Source organism: Pithys albifrons, chromosome 5, assembly GCF_047495875.1.
Source record: "Pithys albifrons albifrons isolate INPA30051 chromosome 5, PitAlb_v1, whole genome shotgun sequence".
In the NCBI taxonomy this organism is placed as follows: Eukaryota; Metazoa; Chordata; class Aves; order Passeriformes; family Thamnophilidae; genus Pithys; species Pithys albifrons.
The window spans coordinates 41365064-41389910 of NC_092462.1; the positions used below are offsets into that span (position 1 = coordinate 41365064).

Below are 24847 nucleotides of genomic sequence, written 5' to 3' on the forward strand. Positions count from 1 at the left end.
CTTCTGTAAGCAGCACACAGTGCCAGTATGTTCTGGATAATTTTGTGGCCTTGAGCTAAGCCCATAACCTTCTGCCAGAGGTGTTTTTTTCTTTTTTACCTTCTGTAATACAGGAATAATAACACCTACCCACCTCACAGGCATGTTGGGAAGATTAATTAGTTTATGTTTGCAAAATGCTTTGAAGATGAAAAGCACTGTAAGTGCTAAGTAGTATTATAATCTCACATTTCTATCCTAGTTACTCCTTAAAGCAACAATAAGAAGTTAATTGGTTTCAGGTTCCAGGTGATAAGGATCTGTTGACTTTTAAAGTTATTCTATTAGCTACAGAGTGATACTAAGAAAAACATTTCTCTTTTATTTGATAGAAATATATTTAGCTTGCCCTCAGTGATATGTACACATGCTCCAAGGTACTCATCTAGTTTAGATTGGTCCCTTGTGGGTCATGGCTTGTATACGAGCTACAGATCTGGAGAAAAAGGACAATTGTAATTCTCCAGGGAGTAATCAACCTTGGTTATTGGCAGTAGACTGCTTGATCAGGCATTTCTACACGGCTTCTACAGGTTCTTGGAGTAAAAGCCTTGTCTTCCAGTAGTCCAGTTGCAGCATAGGAGAGTTAAGTTCTTGATCATAATGATGAAGGATTTATAAGATGAGCAAGGGGCCTTCACAAGGATTTTCAACCTCATGCAAAGGAAGATACTGTAGAAAGTCTTTAATTGCTCTTAAATCTTTCCATAACTCATATTCTGAGATGTATATGATTCTTATGTTCGTAATAAAAGCCAAACTGAGGACTGGGGAGATGAATGGATCACATGCATGGCAATGAAAGATGACTTCAGCATGTTAACATCTATGGAAAGAATAAAGCTAGAAAAGTGTGCAGTTAGACATGGAGTAAGGAGAGAATGAATGAGGCTGAAGAGTCCTGTCTCTGCTGTCTGTTGATTTAGTGCTTAGGGCTGAGAATCAGGGCTGGAGGCCAAGCTGTGAGTGATTGCTGATAACGTCACTGGCAAATAAATGCATAAAGTGAAGCAGAGATGTAAAATAGGAGTAATTCCTCAGAAAGTTCCATGATACTTTTTGCAATTAGTTTGTAAATTGTCACAACTTACTGGCTTGAGAGACAGTACTCTGTGTTACTGTGCTTTTTAAAGCCAAAAGAGGAAATGGCAAAGCCAAGCTAACACATTTGCTTCAAGCTTTGTTTTTCTGCTTTTTTGTTTTGCAGGGGCATAAATATCTGAGTCATAAATCCTTTCTCGTCTTCAGCATAATGGACATTTTGCTGCAACATCTAAATTAAGACACTGCTAAACTACATTTATTATGGGGGTTTACAGAGTGGAAAACCTCTTGGGGGGTTGTGACAGGTAGTGCAATAGAGGGAATAAGAGGTTTTCATTTCTGCAGTAATTTGGGGGTCTATATTCTGTGTTGTTTCTTGCATTTAGCTGTAGTGATGGTCTGAGCACCTCAGTCTCTCCATGCATTGAAGAGTCAGTGCCTATACATGTGGGATACTTCTTCATGAAATTCCACAAATTGCAATGTATACACTACTTTGTTGGGTTTTTTGTTTGTACCTGTAGCCTATAGAAGTAATCAAGTTTTCTACCGTTCTAAGAGGCATATACCTCTGTAGGACTATCTACCCACTTGTGGTGGCAGACATAAATAAGGCATGAACAACTCTAGAATTTTCCATCTTCCCCATATGGAGGAATAGCAGTAAGTCTGAGCTGTAGTTTGTGTGCTTCTCTTCATGTTGTCTCCTCCCTCCTCACCTGCTTTCTTCACTTCACATCTGTATGTCATGTCATCAGCATCATACTGACCTTAATGTGGCAGGTCATACTTGTCAGATCTGTGGTTATAGGCTCTTTGCATACTGGATATCCATCATCTCTACTTTACTTACCCTTGGGTCATATTTTCTTCACATCTATCAAATTTAGGCTTTATTCTTATCTTGTAATAAATGGATGCTAGATGTTGATGATTTGGTCTTAGGATCCTAAGATGAAGACAGAGGTCTAAAATGTCTATACTGTCACTCTGCTCGTGATCAAGACTTGGTGTTCTTTGCTCCTTGTGGAGTTGTGTTTCTTTTCTAAATCCACAAATCCTTTTTTTCCCCCTTTTGCAGCCCATGATCAGGACAGCTGTGCTAGTTTCTCTTAATTTAGCTTGTATGTTATATAATTGTAGTAATAAAATCAGATTTTTATATAAAATCCTCAAATTGGGAACCATAATGTTTAAATTATTAATTCCCTTACTGGAACATGTTTTCTAGAGCTTCAAAGCTATGAACTGTACGATTGTGAAATTATCTTCAGCTGACTTTAATCTTACTCTGTGATAACTTTGGAAGGGCTTGACAAACAGCGTTTTTCTTATACTGGTTTAAGAAGTGTTTCTTATGTTCTAGTCTGGATTAGAACTGAAGTTCCCCTGCCACCTCCAGCCTAACAGGGACTAAAGTTATGAGTTTCCCATTCTGTGCGGGAGGGTCTGCACATTTGAATCATAATTTGGAAAATCAGTGGCAACATGATACTGTTTTGTTCACATCAGTTCTGCTCTATACCCAAAAATAAAAAATTTTCCCAGACTATCTTTTCAATCAATGTCTCCTTGTGATTCTATAGTAATAAAAATACATGGCTGGTTTGAAATACTTTATATCCCACAAATATATGTATCCATGATTTATACTTTTTTCCCCAAGAATTGACTTGGGTTTTGAGTCTTGCATGAAGCTGTTCTATCAAGAGTTGCACAGTAAGTACAGCTCAGAGAACTTAGAGTATCTGACACTAACCTTTTCAGAAGTCACCAAGACCATGACTTATGGCCCCAAATGCTTTTTGAAAGTCCATGAGGAATGGGAGAACTGTGTGGTTGATATTTTTTGAAACTAATGAGCATTTGAAAGTTATATGCACACTCAGTGAGATTTACTGTATTTTAATGCTCTTTGTTATTATGGATGTATTAGAGAAGCAACTGTCTTTCATACAAATCTTCCAGCTCCACTCTAAATCAGATAAGGACAAGAAAGGGAGGTTAAGATGGAAGAGTGAATAGAGCAGAAAGGTCAAGAAAGAGAGATTAAGAGGTGACAAGGAAGATAGTTGTGATGAGTGAAAAATAAAACATAGAATTAAGAACAGGAGGAAATATGATACAGTGAATCAGAATGGTTTAAATTTCCCAGATAATTTTCAAAAAAGCAAAAGAAAAAAATTAGACTGAAGTAATAACAAAATTCTTCACTAAATCAGAAAGAAAATGTTACCATAGGCAAAGCTCATTACTTGTCAGTCTTCACTGCAATTTCTTGCATCCTAGCAAACAGAATCCTGCATGTACAGCTTTGAAAACTCCTCTTAACTAAATATATTGTGATGTTTGTGTGACAGAATGGATGTATCGTGTCTATTAGTCATTCTGTCTTGCATAATTGCATTCTCTCCACCTAACTTTCTGACTTCTGGAGGTAGCGTTTGTACACCTCTTGTCAGAGTTTTCTAGAGCATCCAAGGTATCAGTTTTGCTATTTTTTAAAAAACCTCTACCCTTTCATTTTCAGCAAATCCATTATCCTAATGTACGTTTGTTTCCAATTCTGTGTTCTTCCTACCAAGACTTTTACTTACAAAGGAGCTCATTATAAGTAGGTGTGCCACACTGTATTTGCCCCAGTAAATAAAAAATAATATTTACAAAGAAGTTACATATTTTTCCTTAAGAAATCAGCTAGAATTTGCACTTGAAAGATGATGTTTCTTGCTAAACCAGTTCCAATTCTGCTCTGCTGGTCCAGGAAGATGACACCTACCCCATGCTCTTATCAGTCCTGCGGTGACTACTTAATGCCCTGCAAATAGAAGGGTCAGTTTTGCTGCCTATTGCTATATAAAAAGAAGTTACTTTTTTCATTTTGATTAGTATGCAATTAAATGCTGTCTTTGGAATTGCTAAAGTGAATAGACCAGCCAATTTGCGGTTAACAGAGCTATTCCTTCATAGTTGTCACGTGTATGAGTTAGGATGGCAAAGTACTGTAGTATTAGGTCAATAGTGTTGAGCTCTTGGTTGTACAGTTGTGATGAAGCATTTCAAATGTGATGCAGCTGTGTGCTGGCTTCTGCTTTATAGAAAGTGCTCAGAGGTGTTGAGAATGAGCTCCACATAAAGAGCTTCAACAGAAAAAACATATCCCCTATATGGTATCGAAATATGAAATCAAAAGGAAGTGCTTTGCCCATATCAGAATGGCAGAAAACATTACAGTCCTTGTAACGCTTTGGTATCAGCACTGCTTTTACAATAAGCTTACGTGATACATGTTCTATTATTGAGGATGTATTTGCATTCAGTAATATGCAGACAAAAAATAAAAACAGGAGACAGATATTTTTCCTGGTTTGCTTTCTAAATAAATGAAGCTACCTTTAATAAAAAAAAAATCAGGATTAAGTAGCAAATGAAGGAAATGTAAGGGAGAAGATTGGTTCTTCTAAAGATTTGTGACCATAGTTTTGCATCTGTATAGCTTTAGTTGTTTAACAATTTTTCTAAGTTTAGTATAGGTATTTTTGTCATGCATTATCACAGAGTGGTTACAGGGAAAATATGTTTGATTTTTGAATGGCACAAATCAGTTCTAGGCAGATAGAAGATGGCAAGATACTAAGGAGGAATAGATTAGAAAAAGGACTGTCAAATAATGAAGGATATAGAGACAGCAGATATGACATAAAACTTCATCAGAAAAATTAGCAAGAGCCAACCTAAACAGAATTTTGAGTATGGCCTTGGCTAGGTTTGGGATATGTGGCTTTTTGGTACTGTCTGTCCTCTTAGGACAGGACCAAAGTCAGCAAAAGCACTAACACTATAATTCCTCTGGTTTAAAAGCTGGAGGAGTGGGAATGTATTTATGCTAACTAGGCAGGTGCTTTGGTGGCTTTTCAGATTTTTTTTTCCTTTCCCTCTATTTCAAGATAGTCTATTGTTGCTAAAACCTCACTTGTCATATTATTAGTGGTTAATGAATTAGTAAGGAAACTGCTGATGTCTGGAGATGGTGACAAATTTTCTTTGACAATTTTTTGCTCATTCCTTCTGTTTCCTTTTTTTACCTTTTCATGATTTTAAAGATAACATCTCTGTGTCTATATTTAATATAGATCCAAATTAGAGCAAAGACTGATAACTGAAGAAACTTAGGACCTTTTCTTTGGTTAGTATTCCTCTTCAAAAACCCATTTCCACAAATAACATTTCCAACCTGAAGGTTAGGTTGTTATGGATATCTTTGAATGACTTCTCCAATTTGAGTCAGAGAAATAAATGTGGCACAAGTGCAGCAGGTTTCTGTTTCATTCCAGCTTTTAAATTCTGACTTTTTAAAGTAATACATCATTTCTGAATACATCAGGCTTGCTTATAGCAGTATCTGATTAAACTAAAAAAAATCATTTACATTTCTAGGCAATATAGCCTGCATGATTCTGGCAGAGAAATACATACACACCCACTCACACACACACTCTATCTTTTAAGAATAATAATTAGGAATATTGACCATATATATGAAAAGTACGCTGGTATACTTTTTTGTATGTATTTAACCAATGTAGTTAAGCAGGTACACCAATTGAGTGTGAATCATTGCTCACATAGCAACATAACAGGTAGGCTTGTATGGTTACTGTTGGCAAATGCTGTTTTTAAAAGTGATTGCTGCACAAGTTTCTGAAAGTTATTTTAGAGTTATTAATTAATTTTGTTCTTGTCTGAACAAATGGAGTATGTCAGCAGTACTCATAATACCTATAAATTTATATTCCTAGCCAAGAGAACTGCAGTATCTAATGGCTCGTTGGTAGTAAACAGCATTATTGTAAGTTTTTAAAATGTAGCTTCATGACACATCATCCCAAATAGTCCAAAACCCCCAAAGGTGTCTCCAGGACAAACCTCCTTGAAATGCTGTGTCTAATTTTGTTTCTACTTTCTACTTCATACTTATTTAAAGGAAAGGACAAAAACCACAAAGCACTATGACTATCTGTTTATTCTGTGCCTACATTTTCTTCTCAGAAATTAGTTCATTACAATGAACAAGCTGTTTAAAAGTCTTTATGAGCTCAAGGCACTTATTGTCAGTGGCAGAAATTGCGAATGTGCGTACAGTATAAGAAATTGGTGGTTATATCCCCCACATGGAAGTAATTCTGGAAAGGTTAATTAGAAACTCTACAAACATAAGAGGAGCATCCTCTTTTCATACTGTTTTTTCCTGCTAAGCTGCTATATCCTCCTTTTCAGCTTTTATTTTGATTTCATAGTATTGTTCATTATCAGTTAAAAGTTCCCAACTACTCTGCTTCCCACTGGGTCTGAGTTCAGCTGTGTTCAGCTTCCCCTGGATCCTGGAAGAATTCCTGTTCTCATTGTTCAGAAATCTTAAGATGATATAAAATTTTTCTTTTACATATATATGATTTCCTTTGGGATATAAATTCCTACACAAATAAATATTTTTATTTTTCCATGTCAATTTTTCAGTTCAGGTTTTGTGGGTTGTTTGGGAGTTTTTGGTTTGTGTTTTCATTTGTGTATGCAACTTACATGGACTACAATCCTCTTAGTGACGCTCTTAGGAAAGCTTTAATTCAGAAGATTATGTAGCTTGATGATTCCAAAACTGTTTACAGTATTTCTGGGCTATATCGTAAAACTTCTCAGTGTAGTGAAAAATGCTAATATATTGAATAGGATAAGAAAGCAGTATTCAAACCTGCCACCCGTTTCTGTTTTTGACCTTATGACATGCCATAAGGTGGGGGTTTTAAAAAAATCATAAGAGGGTGGGAAAAAAAGAAGAAAATATTTTACATGGAGGTAGGCTGTTGTAAATTTAAAGTAAAAAATCAAATCCATTAATGGATGGTAGGTGGTCCTAGAAAGGTCAAGGAAGATGTTTTATATAACTCCTGAAATATTTTCTTACAGAAATAGATGTTTAAGAGGCAAATAAAAGTGTGTGTGAGTGTGTGTGTGTGCAATAGTCTCTTCAAACTGCTGTGCCTCACAGATGTCTCCAGGAGTGCAAAGAGGCTGCTTTGGCAGTAGGGGCAGCCGGGGTGTGTGGGGCAGGCTGGCAGAGGAGCTGCAGGTTGTGCTGCTCATCTGCTGCAGCTCAGCCTGCTGTGGCTCAAGAGGCACCGTCCATCTTTGTCTGTCTGAGTCCTTCCTCGCCTTCACAGCTCAGTGCTGTGAGGTTGTGGAGACCATAAGAATAACACCTCATAGCACTGAAGTCAACAGTAGTTTTGTTACTGATTCAAGTAGTCTTGTCTTTGGTCAAAAACATCTCTTTCCTTTCCATTTTAATTGTAAGTCGCCCTGTTCTTAGAACACATGGGATGCTGCATGTGCAATTGTGTACACACCTTAGCTCCTCCATACGTGTGGAGACACCTGTATGCATACACAAGTGCACACAGGCTTGTCCTGTATTTGTATCTGACTTTGGGAACTGTTTGAAAATGTAGATTCACATAATAATGTACCAAATGCATAAACTAGTGTTCTAGACTGTCACCTTTAGGATATATATACCAAAATGCAATATAATAAGCATTTTAGGCACTTCACTACTTTCAATTCTGACCCTGTTACCACTGGGCAGTTTATTTGGCCTGTTTCCTTTGCTGATTAGTTTCAGCTCTCATAAAACCTGGAAATTCACTTGGCATGTGAAAAAAATTACAAGATACTATCAGTGTGCATGATAATCCCCTTTCTTACACCCTTCACACTGTTCAGACATAGTCATAGATATGTTTACTCCTTTATATTTACCTCCCCAGCCATATTTTCATTCAAGTAATCTATTCACAGCTGCATAATAAATAGTTTGATTTATACCTAATTGTAGTAACTAACCTTCCTTATTTATGAAAGTCATTGTCAGAATTCATTTGTGGTTCTGACTGTTAAGAATCTTACAGCAACAAGTTCATGTGACTGCAGCAATAAAATAATAGATGATTTAAAAAACCTCAATGACCAGTGCATTAACTCTTAATATTTCAGGAATTATTTACACTTCTATATTCACACTTTGCAATTCTATTACTTTCTCATTGATAAGATTCTGTTCTTGCTTTAATTTTCTCGCTAGTGTGTTTTTATTAAATGACTAATTTTGGAGAAATTAGGATACCTGTCAGGTTCAAAAATTGAATGTGTGCCCTAATTTGTTCTCAGAGTTATGAAATAATTGTGGGCTAGGGTGGAAAAGCATTATGGGTATAGGCATGCAAAGGAGCTTGCCAAGTGTCTATGTATCATAAAATGTCTTAAATTTACAGACATAAAATAGGATGAAGACACAGCTATTAAAAAGGCAGTCATTTTTGAGTGTCACATAATTTAGACACTCTAAGTTATTGAAGTGTCACAAGTTTATTGCACCGAATTTATGAATACAATCATTTGGGATTCACTTATGTCTCTTGCTCTGCCCCAAAACAGAGGCTAAAAGTCTGTTAAAATGCATAGACTCTGCTTCAGCAGTAAAAGCTTAAAATGCTTCTTAAAATATGATGACACAAAAAATAACAACTTTACTGTAGTACTTGCGGGTAACAGGTGGCCATGTTCCTGTTTATTTGTATTTGTGCATTAAAGTGGGCAGAGAGATCAAATAAAAACTCAGTAAATTTGATTCCTATATAGCTCTTTCATTGCCACGTTAGGGGACATCTCTATGGGGAAAAGAGCCTAGTGCTTTGGCCTCTAACCAGGACAAGCCAAAAAAAACCAAAACAAAACCTTCAAAACCGACCAACTAAAAATCCTGACAAATACTTTAAGTGCTTTTATGCTTTGAAAGATAATTAAGAAAAGATTTATAATTTATTTCTAATCCTTTCATGTGCTGAATTGGCTTTTCTTAGCAGGTTCTGTTTTGTTTGCTTGCTACCCAGGTGCACTTTTGATGTGTTTAAGCAGTTGACAAAACAGTGCTGAGGTGTACTGTGAGTGAAAACAGGCACTGCAGAGAGCTGGAGACAAAAGAATCCACTTGATTGTAGTACAGGCAGAGTTTTGACAAAACACCTTATGTGATATCTGAGACAATTATACACGTGAAGAGTTTTAACTTTTTAGATTCTTAAAACAAAGTAATTAAGAAATTCTCACTTTTTGTTATCTTTTTTTCCCCTAATCAGGACAGAATTTTACCCTAAGGCAGTTAGGAGTTTGTGAACCAGCAGCTCGTCGAGGACTGACATTTTGTGCGGAAATGGGGCTCCCCCACAGAGGTTACTCTATCAGTGCAGGGTCAGATGCTGATACTGAAAATGAAGGAGTGATGTCTCCAGAGCATGCCATGAGACTTTGGGGCAGGGGGGTCAAATCAGGGCGCAGTTCCTGTCTGTCGAGCCGCTCCAACTCAGCCCTCACTCTGACTGATACCGAACACGAGAACAAGTCCGACAGTGAGAACGGTAAGTTATTATGCATATGCCCATATATAAATGAATGTTTTATTTGCTGTTTTGGTTGACACTCTGTAATTTTAAATCATTAAAGAATGGCCTTGAATCATTTACCACCTTCTTTTATTTCCAGTCCTCTTCCCTGAAAAGTCAATATTCAGTATGAGTCCTGACTAATGCAGCCTTTGGGTGTGATGTTTTAACTGTAATTTTTAAAGAGTTTAATCACAAAAAAGATTAGCTCTCTCTTATCTCTGGTCGTGTCACCTGTTAGCCTCTGGGAGACAGCTAAGTGTTGATAAAGTTTCCCAGGCCAGCTTGCATTCAAAAATTTCATTGTAAACTGTTCTTCAAGACATCTTGGAGAAGTTGTAGAATCTAGAATGGATGAATGAACGCAAAGAATAGCCTATTGTCAGGGCTCATGTGATTGGAAAAGAAATTTGATTGTGCTTTAAACATTTTTGCTGATGAGAGCAATTGGAATTGTGGTGAAGAGGGACATGAGGCCTTTGATGTGCCAGTGGGACTGGATTACTGTGTAATTAAAATCTGTAACAAAAATCTTAACAGAGGCTTTGTAGGATGTCGGATACGACCATTATATATTAAGTCTTAGTGGTTAAATGCAAATAGTTTAATACAATTAACTGATTCATTTTTAAAGCTTTTCAAAGTTTTTTACTTCCTCTTGAGATTATATGTTGTTAAATGGTAAATGCACAAATCTTGGAAAACATTTTGTCTTAACTTCTTTTTATTTGCAGATTTTCAGCTTTACTAGAATTAAAACGATTGTTCTATTAACTTCTGACTTTATGACAAATGGAAGAGGAATAAAGAAAAATGAGTAACAATGAAAATTAGTGATGGTTATTGCCTGCATGTCTAGTCTACATGTAATTTTATTAATTTATTAAACCTGTCTGTTCAGCTGTACAAAAGTCAGAGCCATTTTACTGCTATCCTCTGGCAACAACTGTAACACAGTGTGGGAAACAGCAGTGTAGGTGTGTATGTATGGCAATCCTTAAAAAAAATATGCAGTTTTGTTTTAAACTGCAAGCAATAAAGATTAGTCCTTCCTATTTATTATTTTAACTTCAGTTTGAGAAAACAAAACCAAAACTGTATTTTGGTAGTATTCATACTTGGTCTTCCTCTGGTGGCTGGTTCCACCTGAAGATGCCTATGCAAAACAGCTGTCTCAAATGGGACCCTCCTTTTTGTGGTGGACTGAATGCTGCATGGTACCTGAGCAGACAGCTCTCAGTGCTCACAGGTGTCTTGTGTCATGCTTCGAGAATTTGTTTTTTAGTCAAAGGCAAGTTCTGAAAGAGTAGCACAGGAGTACTTGCCTACTGCTTTTTGGCAGTGAAGTTTCTGAGGGATAATGCTTGATATTTCAGCTGCAAAGAAATCTAGAATAAGTTGCTGAGCAGTCCTATGCTTTTCCTTCTGAAAGATCTATGCTGAAACATGTTCTCTTGACCCTTTTGTAAAACCCTAGGTTAATGATTCTGAAGATTCATATTTATATATACATGCATGCGAACATGCTATTTCCATTGAAAGTCATATCTTTATATTACCAAAGAGGTGACTGCTTCAGAAGAACCATAAGTTCAGTATAATTCTTAATATATTTTATATTTAAATTTTTTAAAAGGCAAATTGTCAATTATAATATGCCAAAACTTCCATCAGTTTAAAGTGAGAGTGATTTGGTTTTTTCATGTGTGTGTAGACTGTCAATATGTTAGAAAATACATTATTCTGCAGTGGTTAAAATCATGCAAGGAATGTCTGGCATTTGATACAACTTCAACGAAGAGTTTAGCCACTAAAAAGGATTACAGTTGATTTATTTATTAATAGGGAGACCAGCAGTCCGACTTAAAAATGTACTGGGACTGCTGTGAGGCTAATGAAATTTTGATGGCTTGAGAGTCCCCTAGGGTTATGAAACATATATAACGTGGACCATGTCATAGGTCGCTGTTTCAGTGGTGATGTGAGAGTGGCGAAGAGCTTGATCTTCTTTCGTATTTTTTCTCTGAATTTTTTTTCCCACTGAACATGGAAGACTTGGCTGAGAAATCATTTTATACGCATACTTGGAACTCACTACATTTAATGCTCACAGTAGAATATAAAAAAAATAATTTAAAGCCAGGGAAGCTCTATTGCCCTGGCAGGAGCAGGTGCTCTAATCAAAGGACTAAACTGCAGGTGTGAGTTTTGTTAATTTATGTCCTAAAGTTAACAGATGTGCCAGTATACTGTTAAAATCTGACAAATCTGAGAAGGCTATGAAACCAAAGGTAGAGTTACAAGTCCTCTGCACTGCATGCCCCTTTGCTGTGTGTGAAAGATTCCTGACTGAATTTTGATGGAGCTGTTTTACAGGGAAATGCATTTCTATGCAGCATGTTTGCCTCTAAGGTAAATAAGGAGCAACTGGTTATGATGAGCAAAGTGCAGCACAACCAGATTGTACTTTCCTCACCTAAAGGCCTCAGTGATTGAGCGCTCCCACTCTTCACCCAGTAAAACTATTTAAATGGTCCATTTCTATAAGCAGACCTTATTGTAGTTAATTGGATTTGTCAGAATGATGAGAACTTTGACTTATCCTAAAGGTTTATGACCTCAGGATTAACAATTTGATGTATGTACTTGGGGTTTTCTATCTTGCAAATTAGGCAAGAAGAGAAGCTGGCATAAAAGTACCATTTCCTTTCCTTCCTTGTAACCGCTGTGTATATTTGCTCTTCTGAAATGGTTGTGGATTGCATATCTCTCAGGAACGTTAAACTTGCAGTTCTGTTGCATAATTTCAATAAGTAAATGGAAATAGTTTGTTACAAATACTAACTTGTACTTGTCAGGGTCTTAACAACATGTTTCTAAGATCCTAAAAAAGTGGCTTAGATTCGTAAATGGCATTGGAAGGTCTCTTTAAACAAATAACATTGTACGCAATTAAGCTACAAAATTTTAAATATACTAAAACATATCATGAATGCCAGCAGATTTGTTTGTTTGTTTGTTTTAGAAAACATCACAACATTTATCAAACATAGGGTTTATAGATGTATTCTCATATCAAAGTTTTAGGTTACTGATCAGTAAAAATAATTCTGAAGGGAAGTATTTTTCTTTGACTTCATTCAAGTTGCACATGTGACTCTTGGCATCATGTTCTGAGAGATTTGTCTTGTCAGCCTCCCTGAAGGAGGGCCTGCATCTGTTAATCTGGGCAACCTAGCAGTGATGTATACAGTATGATGTGTGAGTTGGAGCACACTGGGCATGCACATGCTTCTCAGGCTTTCTTCTCCATTCCCATTGCAAGTTATTTCATAAATGCTGCATCTAGAAATTTATGTTGGTAATTGTTCTAGGAGCTGTCACTTTGAAATACAAGCAGCCTCTCTTTTGCACGCTTGCCAGTTACTTTATGTTGTTAAGATGTCTAAGATTACTAAAGCTTGTCTTTTATACTGGATAAATACTCCAGCAGAGTATGAGCTAGAAGTCATAGTTAGGCTTCAAATTGCCCATTTGCTTAAAGGGTCAATATATTTTAAGGTATCTTAGAATTCGCTTATATATTTAAATTCTTTTTAAATCCATTAAACTGCAATCCGTGTCTTAGTGAGAAATCAGAAGGTTAATAAGCAAAACATGAAAGCTAATTCAGCAAGTTACTCCAAAAGTGCACCAGCTTATTATTTATTTATTTATCACTGTCAAGTTATATGACCAGTTTTGTATATACTTTTTGTGCTGGCCTGAAAGTCAGGCTATGGCAGTGATTCTGATTGGAAAGTCACTCCTATAAGACTTAAGCCAAGTCTATGTCACCTTCTACTACTCCTTTGGAAGCAGTAGGGACAGTGCCTCTGAAAAGGAATTGGGCACTCCAGTGACATGCATGCCACGCAGCTGACTGCCACAGAGACTACCCAGGCACGTAGAAAGCAGTACTGATGGCACTAGAACATGGGGATCATTTTTTTTTTATTTGGTAGAGTGTTGCATTGATGGGTGTTTGTTGGAAGACCAGAGGAGATCAGGATGTAGCAAAATAAAAAGAATAAAGGGAGTGGTGTAAGTCCATGGTCTCAGGCAGTCATTCTGAATTGGTTAGATAAATAGTTTGAAATTTGGACCAATTTTTCCACAGATACACATAGTAGATATTGCTGGTAGAATGTTCATTGCTGAGAGCTTCTGTAAAAAGAAAATATCAGTTTGTCAGCTATCTGAACATCTGCTTGCTTCTCTCCAGCTTCAGACAGCTTCTGAAGATAGCATTCTTGTGAATCTAATACTCTCTTATCCTTCCAGAATGATGAATTTACTGGCATTCAGATCTCTGAAATCCAAGAAATACATTGGTAAGACACTTGTCAAGACGTTTTAAATCTGTTCTCTCTAACCCAGTTTATCTATAACATACACCTGAATTCTGCATTCTTAAATAATGCACATAATTCAGGAAGTTGTATTACACGTTTTCAACCATGTAACATCTCTCTTTATTCTAAGGCACAAAACTTGATTTAAATAAATCCTGTTGAATAGGAGCTGCTTGGTACATGCCAACCAAATGCTGAGCCTATGGATCAAAACCAGCCACATAGGTAGTGAATTAATCCTCTGCTTACTGCCCTATCACCAATTACAGCTTCCTCTCTCTTTCCCACAGTATTCCATCTAGAAATTGTCTGCTCCTCATTAAGCATGCCAATATCTCTTAAATCTTGCTTTGCTGCCAAGAAATTTCATGGCCAGGAAATCAGTCTGTTTCATTGTTGACAGAAGTCAGCATGGAACAGAAGTCCATAAACAAAAGTAGTCATCTGATTTTCTGCAATATTATCATATATTTTCTATAGTTATGCCAGTTTTCAGATTCTATTATGATTGTAGATCTGTGGATATATTTCAATTAATTATCTTTTTAGCATTCACTGTTAATGCAGTTGAAAATCATGTTCATAACTCCTTTGGCTGGTGGTAGCCAAAGAGGCAACAGCTGGGCTGACCTTTTTGCAGTAACTTTTTGGGATGTCCTGGATTTCAGAGATTTTAAGTGTCACTAAACCTGCTGTTGAGAAAAAGTATGAGATTCCAAAGGACCACCTTAATTATGCTTTCATCATGAGAGTCTGGTAGAGAACATCAGGCCAGAGAATGAGGCTGTTTGGCAACACTTAGACAAATCTGATGTGCAGGAACTCTAGGCTTAAGAACCGCTACAGCAACAGAGTTAGAACTGGGGTCTGTAAGGAAAAACAAATCAAAGCAGAAAATTTCAGAGAATTCACTCTCGGCTGTTAAGCTTATAAATTCTTCTAATGTTGAGAAGTGGTGAAAGAGGTGTCTAAAGACCAACTGTTGTAGCTCAGGATTTCCCACATATCTGAATTTTAAGGAAAAAAACCATGCAGAAAAAGGAAGGAAAGTCAGAATTGTGAGGAGGAGTTTACAAAGATGCTTCAGGAGGACTTCAGGGGGGTTCAGGCATACAAATAAAATTGAGACACAATCAGTAAAAGAGTAGACAGTTGTACAGAAACATGAAGGCTAAGAAAAAGGAAAAGATGGTGTTGATTTATTAATTAAAAGTGAAGGAAGACCATGTTGCTGATATGTTTTCTTTTGGTTGTTTTTGTTTCGCCATTTGCTGCCTGAGTATCTGATCACAGAGCTAATATTCATACACTTAAATAAAGGATTAGAGGTTACTTAGGTAAATAAATTTTGTCCTGCATGTATAGACTGTCTACAGCTTCTGGGGGTTTTATGATTCATGCATGAGAAACCATTGATGATGGATATGGTTCTGGAAGGTAAAAAAAACAAGACAACTTCAAAAGGGGCAAAGAAAAGGAGGAACCTGCCTAATCAGTAAGATGGAAAACACCCTAGAAAAAAATTGGTAAAAAGTTTGTTTTATAATAATGTGTTTGTACTAAACAAGTCTTGTCAAGCTGTAATGCTTTCCTTCTGCATAGTGCAAGCCACTCCTTGATAAGCAAAAAGAACAGATGCTAGCAGAAAAAGGTATTTTGGTATTGGTGGGGTGTCTGACACTGCCTTCCTCCTGACATGCTCATAGATAGGAAGATGAGATCTAGGTTCATTATTACACAACAAACGTACAACTTACCGGAAAAATCCACAAGGAATGATTAACGTTATTTCATGAACTGGCAAGTTGAATCAAGTCCTATGCCACATAGTGTGTTGAGATTTTTCTTAATGACTTAGACAATGCAAATAGAATGTTGTAACTCAGAAAGAATCACATAGACTTTGTAGGACAGGATGTAAGTGGGAGAAATAATTCCATAAGAAAAAAATGCAGTTCAGTAAATTCAAGTGCAAAGACAAATTTAGATGAGCTTGCTCAAGGTCTTTTTCAAAATTCTGCTGAACATCTACAAGAGAAATGCCACATACTTTCAGGGCAACTGTTCTGGTGCTTAACCAACTTCATTGTGATTTTTTTCCCCTTTATATGTAATCAGAGTTTGCAATTGCTGCAATTGTGACCACTGCATTGGGCAGTGGAAGGCCAAAGTTAGATTTCCACCTTCTGCCTCTTTCAGCCTCACTCAGCTTCATCTCGAGTTGTATGCTTCAGCACTGCAATCTTCACGGGTAGCCTTCACTGAAGTCACTCCAATTTATCAGTGTTGTACTGGCAAGCCCCAAACAGAATAGTGTATTCTAGATGAAGTCTTCAAATGCTGATTAAAAGGGACTAATCACTTCCCAGGGTGTGCTGGCTCCATTCTTCTGAATGCAACCCAGTATGGGGTTAGATCTTTTTGTTGAAAGGGCACACTGCTGAACTTGTCCACGGGGACTCCCCAAGTCCTCTAATAGAAAGCTGCTTTCCAGCAGGCTTTCAGCTAGTACTGTTGTTAGATGTTGTTATTCTGCCTTTGGAATGCATGAGGTTTTTCTAGCCAGTTCTTACAGCCTGTTGAGATCCATCTGAAAGGCAATCCTGCCCTGCAGTGTGTTGATCACTCTTTCCAGCTTGGTGTCATCCACAAGCTTGCTAAGGGCACATTCCATCCTATTAATTCTCAATATGTTAAATGTAGTACAGCCATAAAACAATATCAATCCCAATATTAGCCCCTGAGGAATGCAAGTAATGTTGGCCAACAGTTGCTCTTTGCACTACAAAACACTATTCTTTCAGTCTCTTCATACAAGCAATTTTCCACAAACTGCACTTTGTAGGTCACGCAATCAGTCCATCTTTCTCTGCTTTGGCCACCAGAGTACTATGGGAGACCATGTGGAAAGTCATGCTGAAGTCAAAGAAAACAATGTCTGCTCTTTTCCATTAGTTTGCTGAGACAATTAGCTGTTTGTTAGCTAATTAGCAGTCAGGGAGTTTGGGTGTGATTTGCCTTTGGTAGGTACATGTGCTTAGCTGTGGTTAGCTGTTCTCATTCACTTTCTCTTCTGGAGCCTATGCCAGCACATGAGGAATTACTCCAGCAGTACTTGTTCCATAAACTTCCCTGGGAGTCTGGAGCTGTGCCTCTACTTCCACAGATGTTCCTTACCCATCTTGAAGATAACATGCCTTTATCTTCTACATGGTCATCAGGAGCTTTCCTCCAATGCTGTGCCATTTCAAGAAATCAGACAGTGGCCTTCCAGTTACATTGATCAGCTCTGCCAGCACCTGTGCATGCCTCCTGTCTGGGCCCCTGGGCTTGTGAATGACTATCTTGCAAATCGGTTGTCTAACAGCTCGCTCTTCCCCTGCAGTGGAAGGGCCTCTTAACTGTGGATGAGCTTTGGCTTCTCCATCCCCCATCCTGCATATCTGGGAGACATTTAAATATTCCCCCTGGATAGCTTAACCTCAAAGTCGTAGTGATTATTGTTCAACTGTGTTTTCTGTGGTATGTGAATGTTTCTTTCATGGGTTTATAATGTGTCCACTGTGAAATAATCCTACTCCTGCACTCAATGCTAAAACAGAAATAACTGTCTGTGAATGGCTTTGGGTCTACATTTTGAGGAAAATGCCAGCCAACTGGAAGCCTAGAGAAAGGTCAACAAGCATGATCAGAAGTTTTAAACACACAACAGTGGAACAGATTGGGAGAACTTGGCCTGCTGTGCCTACTGTGTTCTGTCTAGATATTGCTGCTGTTACTAGGGCCACATGTGGCAAATAGGACCAGAGGCAAACAGTGTGAATAGCAAAATGTACAAGTTAGTTCAGACAATGGCATTCCAGGAGTAGCTCAGTGAAAGAGATTACTGGGGACCATGCAGATATTTAATCATCTCACAGATTTTCCAGAACAATTTTTAAATTCTGGTGTAATTGCTGTCAGTCTTTGTGGAAGACAATGGGCAGTAAAAATTCTTGACTTCCTTTCTTGTTTTGGTTTTTGTGAGTCAATTGTTTTATTCAATACAAAAATTAGTAAGCAGGAAGCATGTTGAGAAAATAAAGGCTATATTAATATTTATTTTTTCTTCTAATTGGAAATTGTTAACTTTTCATATACTTTTTTTTCCTCATTGGAAGTTTGATATAAAAATATTACTCTTCAGTTCCACTATTCAAAATACATTGTTTTGGATGTACTTCTGTGAAGAAAGCTTAAAGCAAACAGCTCTTTTTCATTTAAGCTGTGTTTTAATTGTGAGGTTGCTATGAGAGTAAAGCATGCTTTGCACATCTATAAACTGATAATCTCTTCTGGTTTGATTTGAAATGTGGTTTTGATGCCCTTGAAAAATAAGTGGTAGCAATAAACTGCTTTAATTAATGAATTAGAGAGCAAAGATTTGCTGAATCAGGTTTATTGACATAATTGTTACTAGAATAAAAAGAAGAAAACAAAAATTGTCAGCTATGACATTATTTGGTTTGTTGTCATTTGCAAAAAAGTTTCTCAATTACCACTTTCTTAATTTTCTGTATAGTTATGTAGATATGGTGGTGGGGGTGTGTGCATATATACACACACATATATACACATATATTTATATTTTAATTAGCTAAAAACAAAGTAATGGTAGAGGTAAAGTCTAAATAATACCCATTCTATATAAAAAAGTGAGTTATTAAGATCCATTTGTTGTAAAGGTGTTTTTTAAGCTTCCTGTAATGTTGATTTAAGATTTTAATTGAATTTACTTTTATAATGCCATATTTCTCATATGTCATATTGAGAAATAATCTAAAAATGATTTCAACTTTAAAGGAAACATAGGCTGTGCTATTGTAAAAGTATCAGTAAAAATTATAGGTGGCAGCCTTTGTATGCTGGTCGAATAACAGCCAGAGAAAGGTTGCCAAGATGGTTTTTTCCCCCTGCCTTTTTTTTTTCTTTTTCCAAAAAGCTGCAAAGGCCTTTGGAATAGATATTTTTTTAAGAATAATTCTTATTAAACCCATGTAATTACTTACTTTGGCGTTTTTTGGATAAAAAGTTGGGGTTTTTTTAATTCAAAAGAGAATTCACTATAAGTTTAAGTTTCAAATCAGATTTGATATGTAATTCAAATTTTATTCTTTTCAGTTTTTAATAGTGGATGGAACTGATCAGAACTTTCTTGGATCTAGATAGTATACTGGTCTGTTGTGAAAATTTAGGGGTTTTTTATTGATTTAAGGTGAGAAGAGGATGAGGTCTCAAATTTTGGGAAAAGGAATGCTTGTTAAGAAGCTGCAGTTTTGACTTTTGTTCCATACACCCTTCACCCCTTCCCATTCAGCATACTACTTTTTTTCTAAATTATGTCAGGTTTTTGTTTACTTATCTTTTGTTTTCACCTTTATGCTGCAGAGAAGAAGAAATGTGGCTTGAGCTCACAGAAGCTAGGAAGAATACATATTTTCATTCTGTCTACTTAGAAATCTTTTAGTGGAAAGGCCTTTGACTGCTGTGATTACTGTGGCTTAGTCCAGGTTTCTGTATAGTACATGGAAATTTGCAAAATTCTTATAAATATCTTACTTTCTTTTTTTAATTTCCTAATTCTGAAGCCACAGCATCAAGTAAAGAAAGATGAAGGGAAACAATGTAAATCAATTATGGATGAAATTACAAATAGGCAAATGCTTAGTAGGTGTGTGTATCTCATATCTGCTCTGAGAGTGTCCATAACAGATAACAGTTTTCCCAGTGTTTGAAGATTTTGTGCAGCTGCTGTGCCAGATCTGTACTGCTGCTGGCAAATCTCTCCCTGGGGTGCAGTGGCTGCTGACTAGGTACATCTGAGACACAATGTGAGCATTTCCCTCTTTGGTGCAGTACTCACAGCAGAAAACGAAGCTGCTGACCAGGGAAACCCTGGCTCTTGCTTGTCAGGCAACGACAGACTGACAACAGGATGACTTCTCTGCTTGACTGCATTATGGTTGTTTTTTGTCTTGTGGTGAAATAGATTAATAGATGTGTGTATATGGGTAAGTATGTGTATATATAGCTGTCCTTACAGGACCTTTTCTTATACGGTGTTTACTTACAGCTTTTACGCGGTGCTTTCATACAGGGCTGGAGACCAGTTGTTCCTTCTTCAAGTTACCTCAAAACTTTAGAGCATTTTCATAGTGAATCCATGTGCAGTCATGAGCACGGGCAAAGCTATTCTGGTTGTTACACATCTGCCAGTGAATTAGTGTATTCTGGAGAAAGAGATTGACTCCCTGCCCCCTCCAAATCACTGAGGGTTTATAGATGTAATAGTTCTATAAACTACTTTAAAGTTACAAATAAATTGCTTTGGATAATTGCTTGATGACTAATGCTATGGAGTCTCAGTCTGTACCTGTGGCAGACAAAAGAGTTGGGATTGCTTTGTTTGTCAACAAAACTTGAATTTGTTTTTGTAATGGGTTTTTACTGAACCCAACTGTCCTGGTCACATGTGCAGTTTGAAATAAAATAGCAGAAATGAGAAGTCTAAGATCCTTTTGGGCACAATTAAGTTATTTGAAAAGGTTTCAGATTTGTCTTTTCCTCTTGCTGTTGAAGACAGATATTGAATGTATCAAGACAGATTATAACCTTTGAAGTTCTTTTGAATATTCCAAGTTTCCAAGATAACTGGGTCAAAATGACTTTGAAAGATGCAGTCTTGGTTAAATGAATAGTATCCAGTCTCCTTCCATGTAGATTTAACTAGAATTGTTCAAGCTGCTAAGTTCTTCGTTGCGTGATTGCTGTATGCTCTGTAAGGAGATTTATTTAAAATTGCTTAAAAGCTGCACTCAGTGGGGAATTCTGCTGCTCGTTCCCTTAACTACTTTAGCTGCAGAGAACATATGACGTCTTTTTCATTAACTGTCTTTGCTGCTTGTTTGCTTTCAGTGGAGTTCTAGGAGATTGTTATATTGTTTTGTAAACTCAATATTGCTGGATCCTGGCTGCTTATGGCAATTGAGATGAGATTAGATGCTTTTGTTAACAGGCCCCAGACTTTAAATTTATAGGGACTAGGCACCATCTGTTCTCAATTAAAGGTCCTGAGCTCTGAAATTAATTCCTTCCATTGGTCCATTAGACTCAATCTTTTGACCTGAAGTCATGATAAGGTTATATTAGCCTCTCGAGTCTTGGAAAAGTGAGGAGTTCACACAGGGGCAATGCTGAATATTCTTATTAGTCCTTGTATCAGTGTAGTTAGAAGGCAGAAAGCAATGATTGTTTTTCCATTTTACAGGTAGAGTGAGATTTTTTTAAAGTGCCCTGGAGACTTGCATCTCACATCGTCATGACTTCTAATAGGACTTGTGCTTCTAAATCATAGAAGTGCTATTGAAAATCCTTCCCAGGAAAATCAAATTAGTATAAAGAATGTTGATTAAATTCACAGAAAGACTTGATATAGAAGCGGGCTCAGTGTATAAGTTTATTGTTCCCAGACTCACGTTTGCTCATTAGATTAGCTGCGTTGTGCTTCAGCTGTCCTTCACTGATTCCGTCTGCAGCTGCAAAATGATGGGGGACCTTACCAGAAATCCTGGCACTGGAATTGTTCACCCAGTGCATTTGCTGAATTTATGTCTGTCCTGTGGTGTGTAGATGTTGCAGAGAAGAAATGGATGGATGGACAAATTGGTTCACATTTTTGTGGTTGTTACTCCCTCTCCTTCTCATTTCCTTTCTATATTTTACTGAAAATTGTGGTTTGCTCTATCAAAATACAGCAGGAAATACTGTGGACTGAGAGCCTGTAGCCACCAACCTTTTAGTTGCAAAGGAAAAGCTCCAAGGTGCCAAATGGTTATGCTTGTTTTTTAAATTTACTGGGAGTTCCTATATACATGAAAATGTATTTAAAAGGTTTCAGGAGCTTGTAGATCCTCAGCAGACTTTGGTTTTGCGTATACAGTGGTAGTAACCTTCTGCAAGACAGTAAGAGTATTGTTTTTGAGACTGAAGTTTCTTCAATGTCTTAAGAGTACTTCTGTCTTACCCCAAAATGCAATGCATTAGAATGTTTTGGGATCTGCTGGCCATTAAGCTATGAGTAGAAATAAGCAAAGAGAGTTCATATGCCTGTTTTTATTCCTATCCAGCAACCCTCATGACATAAAAAATGCAGCAGTGTTTGACTTCATACAGGGAGCAAAGTCAAAGTGACTGCCTTCTCGGCTTGAAAGGAATGATTTGTGACTGCTCCACCTAAGTGTTGCTTGTTGGCGACCTGTCAGCCAGAGGTTAAACTCAAGAATTCAGTTTTTTTATTACTCCTCCTCAATATTTTCCTTAAGTTCTCCTATCTCTCTGTCCAACTCATAAATTTCTTATTCATTGAGCAGTGAGGGTACTTCCACACTTACAGTTTCATACCTTCAAGGCTGACTGCAATGCTGTTTTCTTGTGCCATCTTGATGCTGCCAAAGCATTTTTATGTATTTGTGCCACCCCTCTGTTATTTTTCAGCCTGCCAGAAGATGGGTAGCTGGGCCCTGTAACTACTGGCTGAAAAATACTGAAATACTGTTTCATGTCCATGGGGAAAACCACTCTTCTTACTATTCTAGCAGCTGCAATGCTTATTTCCAGCAAGGCCATCTCAAGCAGAAGAGAACCTGTTGGCTTTAAAAAGTGGATTTCACCACAATCTAGGTGTAGCCATGTAACAGCTTTTAAATTGGGTTCATAAACAGCTAGATAAAAATAATCTTTTTGTGTGCTGCTACAATTAGGAGTTCATGAAGTTTAGTAACTTGAAAGTTACCTATTTTTCAACAGAGAAACTAGAATAAACTAGAATAATGTTGGAGTCCCCATGATACAAGGCATTCTTTGTCAAGTGTGGCTTACATAGCTCTGTGAAATATATATATAGATTTTCAAATTCAGTTTTAGTCATTACAAATGCCTAGATACCTTTTTGAAAAGATAAGCTGGAGTTCTGATGTTTTTCCCAAATGTAACATACCATATAAAACTAGTCAGTGAACTTACCTAGAAAATGCTAGAGTCCACTTTGCAAACATTAATAACATTCTCCTTATACAGAGAGTCCTTTTTGCACTTCTGGGATTTAGGGAACACATTTGAACTACTATAACAATATTGAAAATATGATAACAGAGTCTGTGTACTTTTTGTTAGCAATTTGCTTTTAAAAAAAGTTCATTCATTTCTTGTTTTCTTACAAATTCTTTGTTCTTTGCAGTATCAAATGCATTGATTTTTATTAAAAAAGTTAATCAGCTTACCTTCATTCAAAATGGATTTTTGTTCCTCTGATCAGCTCTACACAATTGAATTTTTCATCCTCTTTTCTGAGGTATTTCAATGTTATGAAAAAAGCATTAAAGAGAATTCTGATAAATTATTCCTTTAAAAAAAGATTCTGCTGCAATGTACTTTTGTTGAGACTGGAGAGTTAATTGAACTGAGAGATTTCTCTTTTGTTTTCAATGCAAAATATATCTATCCTTGGTAAATACAAGAGACAGTGTCTCATGAGGAACTGGTTCCCTACTGATTTTGGTTACCCCAGAAGTTTTAATAGGAATTTGAAGTAACCATTAGGTGCTGTGTTAGTATCCATTATTTGAAAAGTTGTGATTAAGATATTTTAAAGTAGAGTTTGAATAAGTACTCTATAGGTATGGGGGAAAATATTTCCTAGTCATATAAAGTAACAAAAAAAAAGCTTTCTGAATGTTTTTTATCATGCTCTCTGGTTCTGCTTTAATGGAGCAATGCTTCTTCTTCCCAGAACCTGTAAAAAAACCAGACAGTGTAATATGTTTTTATGCAGAATGTGTGATTATACTGTTTTGCCTTAAGAAACAGAAAACCAGGGAAAAACCCAAACCAATACAACAAAAAAAGCCCAACCCAGAAAAACACCCACAACATTTTTTCCGAGTACTGTCCTTCTTTTCCTTTTTTAAACCAAGCCTGACCTAATATTTTTTAAGTTGTTTTTGTGTCTGTATTACCTCAGGCCGTGCTCTCATCAGAGTTCACAAGCTAAGTGGACTTGAGTTTTGGATAGTCTGTGAAAATAATCAACAAAAGTGTACTGTACCTTCTGGATATAATGATAATGGTTCATTATGTCCATTACATTCAGTACTGATTCCGTGCTGAGTATTATTCTGTGAGTTCAGGTTAGACAGATTAGACTCTGTGTCCCTATCACTTGTAATTACTAAAACACAACTGTTAGCTCAGCTCACTCCCGTTCCAGTGACTTTCCTTCTGCTTATCAATTTCTTCTGAACTTTACATACAGGAAGCCTTCAAAGTATTTGCTTTGAAGTAAGAGATTCTGCAATGAAATCCTGATTTGGTCACTCATTTCCTGTCTCTCCATTTGCACATTACTTTTTCTGGTTTTGTTTTCCTACTTATAAGCAGTACGATGCTCATTTATTTTTTGTCAAACTTACCAAGCCTGCCTTTTTTACCCTCTTGAACTAAATAAATTGAAAAGGTTGGGAATCTTTTGTGTGTGTGTGTCTCTCTCTCTATATATATATATGTGTGTGTGTGTGTATATATATATTAAAAAAGTAAAAATACAAATAAGTAACTTTATAAAAGGCCTTTCATAAATTCAGAAGGGCTTCTGAATCTGGCAAATAATCTCACTAAATTTTATACAACTAAAAAAAATAAGGTGGGTACAAAAATCTACACCATCTCTGGTAATTTCAGATGAGATTGCAGTAAAATTACTGCACAAATTATATGTGTATGTGTGTGCACATTCTGAATAAATGCGTGTATTTTTTATGTTCTTAAAGTGTATGCCAAATT

The 24847-nt window shown here is 36.7% G+C and overlaps 1 protein-coding gene across 1 annotated transcript in view; it reads left to right on the forward strand.

The window, feature by feature from the left end:
• Positions 1-24847, forward strand: part of TENM3 (teneurin transmembrane protein 3) — a 608874-nt gene that overhangs the window by 293832 nt on the left and 290195 nt on the right. The window contains exon 4 of the mRNA XM_071556284.1: positions 9276-9554. Coding sequence (XP_071412385.1) covers positions 9276-9554 — 279 coding nt within the window. The remainder of the gene's footprint in view (positions 1-9275; positions 9555-24847) is intronic.